The sequence below is a fragment of the Sceloporus undulatus genome, chromosome 5, assembly GCF_019175285.1.
Source record: "Sceloporus undulatus isolate JIND9_A2432 ecotype Alabama chromosome 5, SceUnd_v1.1, whole genome shotgun sequence".
In the NCBI taxonomy this organism is placed as follows: Eukaryota; Metazoa; Chordata; class Lepidosauria; order Squamata; family Phrynosomatidae; genus Sceloporus; species Sceloporus undulatus.
The window spans coordinates 149396104-149409102 of record NC_056526.1 but is presented as its reverse complement, the minus strand read 5'-3'; the positions used below and the strand labels follow the sequence as shown (position 1 = coordinate 149409102).

General features: G+C 37.4%; 1 protein-coding gene across 7 annotated transcripts in view; it reads right to left on the bottom strand.

Annotated features, from left to right (window-relative positions):
* Window positions 1–12999, bottom strand: part of INPP4B (inositol polyphosphate-4-phosphatase type II B) — a 345664-nt gene that overhangs the window by 162993 nt on the left and 169672 nt on the right. For all 7 annotated transcript variants that reach the window (XM_042470361.1, XM_042470360.1, XM_042470357.1 and 4 more), the window contains one exon: window positions 11077–11193. In XM_042470361.1, coding sequence (XP_042326295.1) covers window positions 11077–11193 — 117 coding nt within the window. The remainder of the gene's footprint in view (window positions 1–11076; window positions 11194–12999) is intronic.

Sequence of the window (12999 nt, the reverse complement as noted above, 5' to 3'; positions counted from 1 at the left end):
ACTGAATCTACCTTTAGAGATTATAAAAATAATAATCAGGCCTTTTTAAAAGACTAAAAGATATCCTCTTTTAAAGAAATATTCCAAAACCACAGACATATTCAAGTCTTTCCCCCTTGTTTTTCTCAAATACTACTTTGATTTTCTTCTGAGCTGTAACTAAGCTGACAGGCACCCTTGGGTCACAGCAAAAATGTCATGTGTCAGCAAATGTCAGACATGGATAAACTTGACATCTGACTACAAACTATAAGATTAATAACCTGACAAATATTTGCAGTCATCCCCTTGCAACTCATGTGCACCCACCTCCAGATATTTTTTATGTTTAGCGTAGAGGGATATCAGGCTTTGCAGATTGTATCTTACATTTCACCTGAATTTCATGCTGAAATTCATTTTGTTAGCTATGGCCCAACTTCCTACTCTATTAAGGTCAGGGTCTGGTGCCTCCATTCTACTGTAATATTCTGTAATTTTATATGCATATGTGTGTGTTTGTGTATTGTACTGATTATAAGGTCCTATGGATAAAATAAATTCTATTAAATCCTTCATATATAAAGATGTATAACAAGTAGCTAGTTGATTAGGTTAAAGGGCTACATTTATTTGGCCAAAAACCTACCAAAACATTAGAACAGCTTTTTAAGAGCACTGGTATACATTTGTTGATTCTTTTTCTGTCACTATTCAATAATTTCAAAAAATCTCACTTGTGATTGAAATATTTGTGAGGCAAATACTGAAAAAAGTGAAGCTTATGCAAAATTTTGGTTACACTGTGATGTTGAACATTTCCTTGACTAGGAAATCCCTATCTCTTCTACAGAAAATAATATGAGCATACAACATCACATGCCTCAATATTGGTTAGTGGTTACTATGCATTGGTCCATAGAGAGAAAAACTGTTTTGGGTTACGACACCCCATGTCCATACCCACCACCCAAAGGAAGTTCATTTGGTGGCCTACATCAAACTTCTCACAAACTTTTGTAGTGTGTCAATGTTTTTTAAATTCATGATCCACAAATGTATTTAAAACCATTTTAAAATGCATGTGTGGAAACTGGCTGCTACTGTTTCTGTACTGTTATATTGCCATTAAGTAATTGTTTTAATATAGTGTACATTGAACCTGGAATGAGTTGATGAAAGGCAATATCCAATAAGCAAGCTAGCCAACCAGCACAACAAATCTTTCATAAAATAGATATGCTCACTTTTCTAACATTACTAGCATTACACAAACTGAATGACTCAATGTATCACTCCAAAATTGAATGCTACTCCTTCTGTGTTGAAACCACAAGATAGTTTATTTATATCACATTTGATATTGTTCACTGTTTAGCTGAAGAGCAGAGCCCAGTACATGTCAATAATTCTATTTTCCCAATATGCTGTGTGGACATTCATAAAGCCCTGTATAAAGCTAGAAGGTGTTTGTCAAGATGAACTAAACAAAACAAGTTTGACCTACAAAATCTGACAAAGAATTGAGATGGGAAATCTCAAAAGGAAGATAAAAAGGATTTTCAACACAAAGTGTGAGAATCATTACTTTTGGTTGGCTAGGTGAAGGTGTTAAAAAACAAAAATTCAATGTATTAACCGCAAACATACTATAATATATTCCAGCAAGCTGCTATTTAGAACAGCAATTGAATGGTATGTCTTCTTAACCAATCATGTGCTTCATGTGACCTTCTCAAGACTGCAGTGAACAGAGCACAAGGCCTCTGCATCATGGCTGAATATGGTAATACTTTGAGCCTTAACTATTTTTTAAAAAAAGAAAGAAGAAAAGAATAGTGAATGCCAAGCAGAAGCAGATGCAATATGAGTGAAAAAGAAGAGCACAAGATGGGAAGGGATATTTTAATAGGTTTGAAAATAATTGCATGTAACAAAAAGAAGCAAATTCCAGAGAGTGAAACAACAGCTATGCTATCTGGAGGATTCTAGAACAAGTGTGGCCTATGATGCATCACCAAGAAGGAGGACAAAGATCCAAAACACATTGCAGAAATAATCTAGTTTGAGACTGTAACTGTCCTGGCTCAGTGCTAAGGAATTCTGGGAACAGTAGTTTTGTTTTGCTCTGGTGCCACAACATACTACAGTTTCTAGGATTCCCCAACACTGAGCCAGGGTAGTTAAAACAGTCTCAGATGAGATTATTTCTACAGTCTGTTTTGGACTAATGTGGCATAGTGCCACAATAAACTACACATCTCAGGATTCCTTAGCACTGAGCCAAGGCAGCTAAAGCAGTCTCAAACTGGATTATTTCTGCAGTGTGTTTTGTACCAAAGTTAATTTTTTTAGAGGATACAATTTGCACAACATTTACTAATGTTGATTTAAACACATACAATTATAGACATAATTATGGTATTTTAAGGATATTTTAAGTGTGGAGGATTGTGACCAATAGACTTCCATATCTGACTCGAGGTCAGGAGTGACAGCTAAATGGATCACATAGCTAATGTAAGGAAATTTATTTGCAACACTACTAAACTTCATCATCAATCAGAGCTATTCCAAAATTAAGAAAAATATCCCTCCAGAGAGCCTTCCCTTGGAAAATGGAACCACCTGAGAAAATAAGGCAGAAAGTACCAATAGCCAATGTCACTGAACATGTGTTGGAACCAATTCATGTTTGATATTAATTTTTTTTTAAAGTCACAGTGAATGCCTTCTTCAGACCCACCTTTGGGGAAAAGGTGGGATACAAATATAGGCGGGATACAAACCGCCATATAGTACGTATACAATACGTACAAGACGGCGGCGCCCCTTCCACATGGGCACCGCCATCTTTACGTACTGGACGCATAGCGTCCAGACGTGTCACGGCGCCTATGACGTCGCGAATGCGCCAGAGGCGCCTTGCGACATCATCAGTGCACCGCGGAAAGAAGCTCCGAAATGGCGCTTCTTTTTTGCTCCGCGTGGGAGCCGCGCGGTTTGGCTGCTGCGGCTCCCGTGCGGAGCAAATGGCGCCGGCAGGGGACCGCCGCAAAGCGGCGGTTTGTATCCCGCCACAGTAAATGAACAGAATAGATTCCTGTATGTATCTACATGGAGGTATGTGCATGTTCAATGAGACTTGTTCCTGGATGTGTGAATATGGAATGGATTGCAACCTGAAAGATAAAGTAACCCTGAAAAAGGACCTTCACCACCCATACCCCCATTTCATTCCCATCTGTTTAAACATAGCCAAAATTACTATGAACAACTGGTAAGGAAGAAATAGAGAGAGATTTATAGATTTTACAAAGTAAAAAACAAAACCTTTTTTTTTTAAATTGACAGGATAACCACAATTCAAACTAATATTAATTTAGGTGAGAAATCTTTCTTTCCCAGCTTTCTTCTTGCACATGGCCTGAGGTGGCCTTGAAGCAGGCACTTTCAAGCAACTATCTCCAGCTTAAAGCTGTTTCTTAACATGGCTTTTGCCTATTTAGAACAGGGCAAATCCTCAATAATTAGTTGTTGGGTGTGTTTTTTAATTCAAACTAACCAAAAGTTAAATGGGGAAAGCTTACTTCTAGGACTAAGACAACAGATCTGCATAAAGAGAAATACAGCAAGAACTGTTTGTTTTTGCTTTACAGAACTTTCTGCAAACTGCTTCCTGTGCTGACCTATTTTTCTTCCTTCAGGGAGAGGACAGGAAAAACCAAAGTTACCAAGAGACCAAAAAGTCAAGGGGCTGTGCTTCATCTCACTGTCCCCTTTTCTGCCACCTCTTCACTGACTGCCTCTGGGAATGCAAGAAGAGAAAGGCAGTTCAGAGTGTACAAGTGTCTAATGAATTCATGCTGTTAAGTACCTCTACACAGTCTCTTTTTTTCACACCTCTGACCTCTACACAAGCAGCAATAGTCTGCAGAATTCTACCCTCTTGCTCTTTCAAATAGATTAGGAAACAACTACTTAAAGAATCATAGAACTCTGAAAAAGGAAAAAATATCTAAATAGATCTCTTTCCATTCTTCACTGTTGGAAATGTTAGAAAATGCATTAGAAAGAGATACTGGTACCAGTGATAGCACTGGGAATGTGAAGCTGTCTTCTTTTTTCCTTCCATGCCCAGATATGAAAGCTTGTTTGTATCTGACCTGTTACGTTTTTGCTCACAAAGGGATAAATACATTGGCTCAATTCACACATTTAGATATTGGGATTGCAGACGAGTCTTATATACTTGTTTCGAGTCTCATATACATCTCCATCCCTCACCATGCAAACTTCCTCATTGCCTGATTTATAATAGATATAGTTCATTATGATGACTGCAACACAGAGATCTCCCACATCACATTGCTTATCCATTTTGTATTCACCCTCCCATATGCAACCATGTGCACTGTGTACAGGAACCTCTAAAATTGTACTCCCTGTATCATATAAGGAGGATTGCCTCAGATGTTGCTGTCAAATAACCACAGTACAACATGTTGGACGTAAGGCCACAACTTTATTTGCAAACAATTGGTAGGGTTGGCACAAAGCATAAGGGCAGGATCTGTGCAATCAAACCACCCGATGTAGTCTGATTATCCAAACCGGGCACCCACCCGGTGCTTGGGATGACCTAGGGGCTAAGGAACACAACTTGACCGCAAACCTTGTCTTGCGTTCACCAATTCACAAAGCCCCTAGTCACCGGGAGGCGCTCCTGCATTCTGGCCCCCGCAATGGCCAAACGCCTGCCCTATTCGCCCCCGGGTACCTATTGACTCCCAAACCAGAGCTCCATAGCCCTGGTACCACAACGTGCAGATCCTGGCCTATGCTGCCACCAAGTTGTGACTAAAAACCACCTAGCAACAGCGGTGGGCGGGCGGGAGAAGCACGAAGACTTGCTCCCTTCCACAGCTTGGCTCCGCTCTGCTCAAAGCCAAGCAACTGACTGAGGGAAAGGGCCAGCAACACGGCCTTATATAGGCCTAGGCCCCTCCCTCCCTGCGTGCTGTGCGGGGCCGCGCCTCCAAGGCCCAGCTCACCAATGGGCAGCCTTGGAGGACCGGAAGCTCCGCACCAACAAAACCGTCTCCCAGAGCGTCGCAGAGCGGAAGGGCTGCCCCTTCCGCCCCCGCGCACCAATAGGGAGCCGGACAAGCCCCAGAGCACTCTGGGGCTTGTAGTCCAGCCGCATCTAGTGGCAAAATGGTCTGCCCGGCGAGGCGGGCGACCATTGCTTATATATTTATAACCACAGGTTTATCATCACCACCACCATTTATCACCTAGCGGGTTTCTGCATGCCGCATGATGTCACAGTACTTTAATTTTCTTCCCATGTCAGCTGGTTATAAAGGCTTCTCTTTTTTCTAGTTGGAAAAATCCATTTGACAAAAGATACACTTTACAACCATCTCCTGTGGGAAGATTACTTAAGTGCTATAATGTCATCTGGTAATAAACCGAAAAAGCCACTACTCTCCAATTCCATTTCAGCTTTGTTTTTTGTGTGATTAATCTCTTAATCTAAGGTTAGCACAGCAACTTAACATCTTACTGCAAAAGTAAAAGTAAAAAGTAAAAAAGTAAAAAAGAAGTAAGTTCAGCTGTTACTGAAGGTTGGATGACAACAGGATGAATAGTATTGTATTATTAGGAAAGATGAAGGAAAAAGGAGGTATTCCTGCAGATTACTGCTCAATTACCTGTTTACCAACAATGCTTAAATTATTAATAGGAAAATTATTAATAGGAATAATAGGAAATTCCCAGCCCCATTTAATTCAAAATTTTCTTTATCCAAAGGAGCAAATATGTAATTAACTCAATTAGTGAGGAACAAAAAATCAGTCATTAATTGATAAAATGATATTTAAAAACAGTAAAACATGAATGATTAATTTGCTAACAGACAGACTATTAAAATATTTTTTGTCACATACGTGGTAAAAATGTATTGAAATTTTAGTAATCGGGAAGGGGGTCAGAAAATTCTTCTCAACTATAATGAAATCATGGATCACCTTGTTAACAGTGAATGGAGAAGAACTTGGCAGAATTAAGGGTGATTTCTTCTCTCTCTCATTACTTTTTACTTCAATGGTTCTGCTTTCAAGTAATACTAAAGAAAAGACTAGCAAGGTGTAATTGTTTGAGTGCTGGACTGTGACTGGAGACCTAGGTTTAGTTCCCAGCTCCCATGAAACCTATTGGGTGACCTTTGGCAAGTCACACTCTCTGAGCCTTGGAGGATGGCAAAGCCAAACTCCCTCTGAAAAAACTTGCTAAGGCTAAACGTAAGTTGGAAATGACCTCAAGGCACACAATAACAAAGGATTAGATTCCAACAGGAGACCAAATTCAGCCATGAAACCCACTGAGTGATGTTGGGCAAGTCACATGCTTTCAGCCTGAAGAGAAGGCAATGGCAAACCTCCTCTGAAGAAATCTTGCCAAGGAAACCCCATGATATGGCCTTATGGTTGCCATAAATCAGAAAGGATTTGAAGGCACACAACAACAAGAACAACAACAACAAAACAAATCAATAATTTGTTTCAATAATACAGTTATCCCTTCTATCCGCAGGGGATCCGTTCCAGATTCCCCCGGATAGCAAAAAATGTGGGGCTTTAAATCCCATTCTTTTCAATGGGCATGCAGATGGCAAATCTGTAGTTGGTGTGGGTGCACTGTTTGAAAACAAATCAAGCATATACAGTATCAAAGAAAGATGGGAAAATAAGCCACTTATTCTATATGAGTGACTTAAAACTATATGGAAAGTGACCATCAGAAACTGAATCCTAATTAAATACTGTAAGATTATTTAGTCAAGACATCTCAATGGAATTTGGAATAGATAAATGTGCTGCATCATTAATAAATTGGGGTGTGATTGCTAAATTAGAACAAAGCTCATTGATAAATATTTAACATAAGAGAATGAAACCAATTACTATTACTGATATGCAGAAAGAATACACAAACTCCTAAAATCAAAACTTAACAGTTGAAACATCTAGGCCATAAACTACTGAGCTAAACTAGAAAATTATGACAACAAACTATGCTTTAGATCCTCAAAGTGATGCTGATAACTATCTGTCATGTATTATTGTTGGCCAGGGTTGTTATAAGTGGGGGAAAATATTAAAGAAGAGGGGGGGAAATCCTTGAATGAATACATGGAAAGAAAAAAGAGAAAAATGTTAACAGGTGTATATAGAGTGTATTTTTGAACACCAAAGAAACAAAAGATGTGTACGGAAAGAATGAAAAGACTCTCAGTGCCTAGCAAAACAGACCACAGTAATACATGGTCAGTGCAATGAAAGCACTGGAAATGTTTACAGAATAGGGTACTAAAAAAAGAAACTAGAGGATTATACAGTATTTGTGGCTGTAGAACATGTGCTTCAGACAATCAGCATCATGGCTAATATTGCAAAAATAATTAAAAATAGTAAATCTCATATTTGTAAAGAAAAATATAAGACTTTTGATCACTTTATTAGTTTGGGCAGCAAAACTGTATATATTGAATACAAGGAATGCTAGATAAAGCGGCTGCAAGGGACTGATGCCAAGTAATATAATTTACCATCTGCAAAGAACTAGTGAGAACATAAGCCTGAAAAATAATCACTGAAAATATTAGTAAAATTTAAGATAAATAATTAGAAGATAATATGCCAGACATAATTGTGGTTAAGAAAAAGAAAGCTTGGATTATATATATGGCAAACACAGGGGATAACAGAAGTGAAGACAAAGAGAGGGGAAAGATTATGAAGCATCAAGCCTTACAAACTGAGATTCAGTGAGATCGGTCCCAAACACACTTCAGAAATAATCCAGTTTGAGACTGCTTTAATTGCCCTGGCTCAATGCTTGGGAATTCTGAGAACTAGTTTTGTGAGACATTTAACCTTCTCTGTCAGAGAGTTCTGGTGACACAATAAACTACAATTCCCAGGACTCCCTAGCACTGAGCCAGGTCAGTTAAAGTGGTCTCAAATTGGAATATTTCTGCTGTATGTTTTGGACCATAGTATCTGAATTATTCATGGCCACAAACTCCAGTAACACCTAGTAAATGGTGAAACAGATATAATACTAGAATATCTGTAGCAGCTATAACTAACTGGGCCACAACGTTAGATGCCTCAGTATTTGACATCCAAGTTGCAGTTGCAGTTCAACCAAAGGGACAAAAAGGAAGCAAGTGGTTTCTTCAAAGACATTTGATAGAATATTTTACCACAGAGGGCAGATTTTGAGTTTCAGATTCATTAGTTATTTTTACTAGAAGTCCAGTGTTAGTGAAAAGAAACCAGATGCAAAATTATCCACTGCACTTCACAAACTATACTCTGATAACCTACATATGTAAATACAGACCCTTACCTGAGCCACTGCAAATTATAACAGTCTAATTTAAACCTAAATTGCTATTGCTGAATAGCAAGCTGAACACTCTTTATGATCTACTGTAAATCTCCCAAATTATCCAGAGATCTAAATTTAGATCCTGAACTACTTATTGCTCAGCACTGTTTTTTTAATTTTTAATTAATCTATATAATACAAAAAACACTTATTTGAATTTATACAATTGTTCTTTGTTCTCATTCACATAGGCAAATCAGTAGTTAATCAAGTTACAGATTCATGTTTTATATTTTATAAATGTCCATCAACTTCTTCTCAGTCTCCCTTATCTTCTTTATCTTTACATTAGATGTTTGTCTTCATTGTTTCTTCTTATTATTCTTATTCTTATTATTGTTGTTGTTATTATTGTTATTATTATTATCCTACCTAATCTTTTATATATAAAATGATTTGCCATTTTGATTCATTAGATATTAAGTTTAGATATGAATAGGTATGATATGGCTCAGAACTGTTTTTAAACCAAGGTTTTCTGAAGAAGGTTTGAACAACAAAATACAAAAATATAAAATATAAAAATATGAAGATAAAATTTAACTTTTACACTTTTAGACTGCATGATTTTAGTGAAACATAACTATGCTGGTATATGACAACAAAGAATCATAGAATCATAGAGTTGGAAGAGACAGCAAGGGCCATCCAGTCCAACCTCTGCCATGCAGGAAATCTCAATCAAAGCATCCCTGACAGATGGCCATCCAGCCTCTGTTTAAAGACCTCTAAGGAAGGAGACTAACATATTAAGAAAATGTTGAGATGTGGAAAGACATGTCAGTACAGATTTTTCAGAAAGCACGTCTTCCACTGCCTTGAATGCTTGGCTTTTCTTCCTAATTTGACAATTAAAGCTATAGTCCATAATCAAGTTATCCAGATATAACTTGCTACAACAATGTTACTATTCCAAGTAATACTATTCTGTTTTTAGAATGACAATTCACCCTCTCAACATCTTATATATTAAAGTATTTTTTTTTAAATCAAATTTAAAACATAAGGACACTGTTGCATTCTTTTTACAGTAGGAAGGCTATGGGTGGCATAGCTTCTTTCCACTTTTTCTTCAGCAAGTGATACACGTACTACTCTAAGGGAATATACACCCCAATGACTAGTAGCACCTGACAGCCTTGACTTTCACTATTTTGTCCAATCTCCCTTCAAAGCAGGGTGCACAATTGTCAGTTAGTGAGGTGCACTATCCCCCTCCCCTCTGAATCTTAAAGGGTCACCCACATCTTCCAAGTCCACACTCTACTGAACCTCTGAATAAATATCATGTTTTACACCCCAGTGCCCCCCAAGAAGGTCCTGGAGTGCACCTTTACACCTCTCTCACTTCTAGGCCCTGTTGGAAAGAAGACCTCTCCTGGAGCAAGTGTGACAAATGTGACAAATGTTATCTGTCTCACACACACACACACATACAACATTAGGGGGTAATTTGGGGTTGTTGTTTGGTCAAAAAAGCAGATGGATTTTGATGAACCCAAGGGGCACAAAAACAGCCTTGCAGACAACATTTTCTCAACCTTTCTTGTAAAGCAATCCAGTTTTCACATCTGTTCTTTGGAGCCTTTTTTAAAAATGTATTTAAAAATATATTAATCTTGTAATCATTCCTTTAAAGCATATTAGCTGCATAAAATCAGTTGTACTTCTGTAAATCAAATCCTTAGTTACAGTGATTTAAAGCACTGGCACTAAAGCCAATGCATGCTAAATGTAAATAAATAGTAATTTGGGACAGTGGGGTGGGAGAAACCAGACATTCTTCCCAATAAAAAAAAAATTAACAGAACTGACCTTAATTAGCTTTAAAATCTAGTAGTTGTAGAATATTAGATAAAATATAGTAAAATCCAGAAATTCAAACAAAAAACCTTCGGTTCTATCAAAGAAACAAAAGAAAAGCTGTTTCTGCATAATAGTAGCTTCTCAAAAGCATAAAGGGTGAAATTCCCTCTAACTGATATAATTTGTATTAGTTCCTTGCTCATTTTTTTAAAAAAAATGTGTTTAGTTATTAGCCAAGCAGAAAATAAAACTACCCAAAATATTATTTAAATTACATATTTTTAGCCCCTTCAAACCTTGGGAAGGGAGGGGACCCTAGGAATTAAAATTAATAAACAAAATGTAAGATTATTTTTGGATATATATTGGTAAATAGTTCATAACAAAACACTTTTCACCACATGTAACATATACAGATGTTAAAGCTACTGACAGACAGGCTCCAACAATGTGAGCTTCCATATGGGAATGATTATACAGTATTACAATTTTATTATCCCTTCTCTCTATCAGAACTCAGGTATCAGGCTTCAGTATTGTCCAGTTCTTACACAAATAGAATTCTATGATAAATAGCAGATTTCTAGAAAAGTTATTTTGTCTCTTGGCTACTTAACTCATTCTATTCCATATGTTGCCAAGGTATCATTGACAAAAAAGCTCCACACAAAATTCCAACCTTTTCTTTTCTTGCACAATTAAAATTAAAGTTCCATAATACCAGGAGAAGAGACAAAACTTAGAACACATAAGAAGCAAAAGGTTAACAAGAATAAAAAGAAATCAAAGAAAAGATTAATCTTAGTTTAGCAAAAGTAAGGAACTTACCGTGTCTTGAGATTTATCCTTGACATCATAGACTGTTAGCTTTATTTTAGTCTCCTCATAGATGGGGTAATCCGGTGGGAACGTCACACCAGTCAAAAACAGTGGGTCTCTTGTTCCCTGCATAGCACAAGCACATAACTCAGATTTAGCAAGGTAGCAGCTGTGTACCATGCTGCTTTCAATTATGGTCAACTGCACAATAGCTATGGGATTTCCAAAGGCAGTATTTCTGACACAGGAAAGACTGTTCTGGATTGTCAATTGCCAGAATCAGAAACACAAAATGCAATAACTCTCAAATGACAGAGAAATGTTTCTCAGTACAGAAGTTGAGTTCATGACCACTAACTGCTCCAGGTGATTGTGTCGTCATATATAGCAGTGTTCCTCTAATTAAGAACAGCGATTCAGTCATTCATTTATAATTGAAGCCACATAAATTTGCATGTACTTTCTTTAACTAGTCGCATGTCATAATTCAAAGAAAGAGTCTAAAAACACGGGTAGCACTAGGCAGAGGCAGAAATAGCTGCATGGGAACTGTCGACCACAGTCTTTAAGTTCCCTTCTTCCACTTTCATATCTTCTTCCAACTGCAGAACTCATTTTCAATTAGTATAATAGCAGGCAGGAAAACTATTTTCTACTAGCAAAACTTTAACAGGAAAACCTGAATAATTTAAAACCACAAGTTTGGGTCCTGAGGAAAAGTGGACACATGAGCACAAAAACAACTTGAACCTTTACCTTCAGATATTTGAACAATATTTGATCTATTTAAGATAACAGGAAAGAAATACAAATTTAGCCAATAAATGATTCATGGCTAAAATGCACACATATGTTTATATTATGATGGACACATGATTTTAAGTTTTCAGATAGGTTCCTGAGGTCTTATATCATAACATAGCTTCTCTCCTCTGGGACATATGATATAGCATAGTAAAGGAAAAGGCACACATGTGTTGAATGCTGTTGCTTCACCACTGAGTAACTGCAAGAAACCACATATGGTCTGGGACAAGAGTATTACAGGGCAGAATGTGTTTCCTTCCATGAAAGGTTCAGTTGGCCTCTTCTCTACTCTGTTTCTGTCAGCAGACAAAGACCTCTTTATTTAGACAAGACTTTGGTGCTTAAATTATGAGGCAAAAAGGTGTTTGAAATGTGGTACACTGTGCTTGTATCTTTTAATGTTTTAAATCTAATTTAAACTCTTTTAGCTGTGTGCCTGTTAAATAGAACTATCTATTTTTTTTTTAATTTTGCAAAATAAGATTTTAACAGGACTTTGTTTTAAATTTTTATAAGCTGCTTTGAGTTCCTTGACTGGAAAAAAGGTGAGGTATTCATTAAATAAATAAATTCTAGACAGATTTCAAGTGCAACTTTTCTAAGTTAGCAGGCTACACTTTAAGGCAGAGTTGGACTACTATCAGCAGGACCACATTTCAAATTCCTTCTCTGTATCTTAATTGTGGACTAAGAAACCTCAGAGAAGTTATGAGGTTAAAATGGAGTATAGATGCTCTCCTGCGGAATTCAAAATGAAAGACAGAAAAAATATGTTACAATGTATGGGAAAATTGATTTGTTGGTATCTCCAGATGCAATTTTCCCCCTTAGGTTAACAGTACAGCTTTCCCACAGAACATTAGTACATGTAACTCCTTTGGATACTAGGTTTCACTAGATTCGGTTTAATCATTATATAGAGTACTTTTATCATATAGCTTTATAGATTGTACCATATATAGTTTTATAGACCAGCATCAAATGCTGCAATTTCGCTGATGCTAACCTAACTGGTCACCTGGAGCCCCCACTTGGACCTTGTGCCAGCAAGCCACAGTGGAGAATCCTCCATCTTGGCACCCCCAGTGCCTCTTACCCAGGAGGCCATGCAGTTTTGTGGACTTC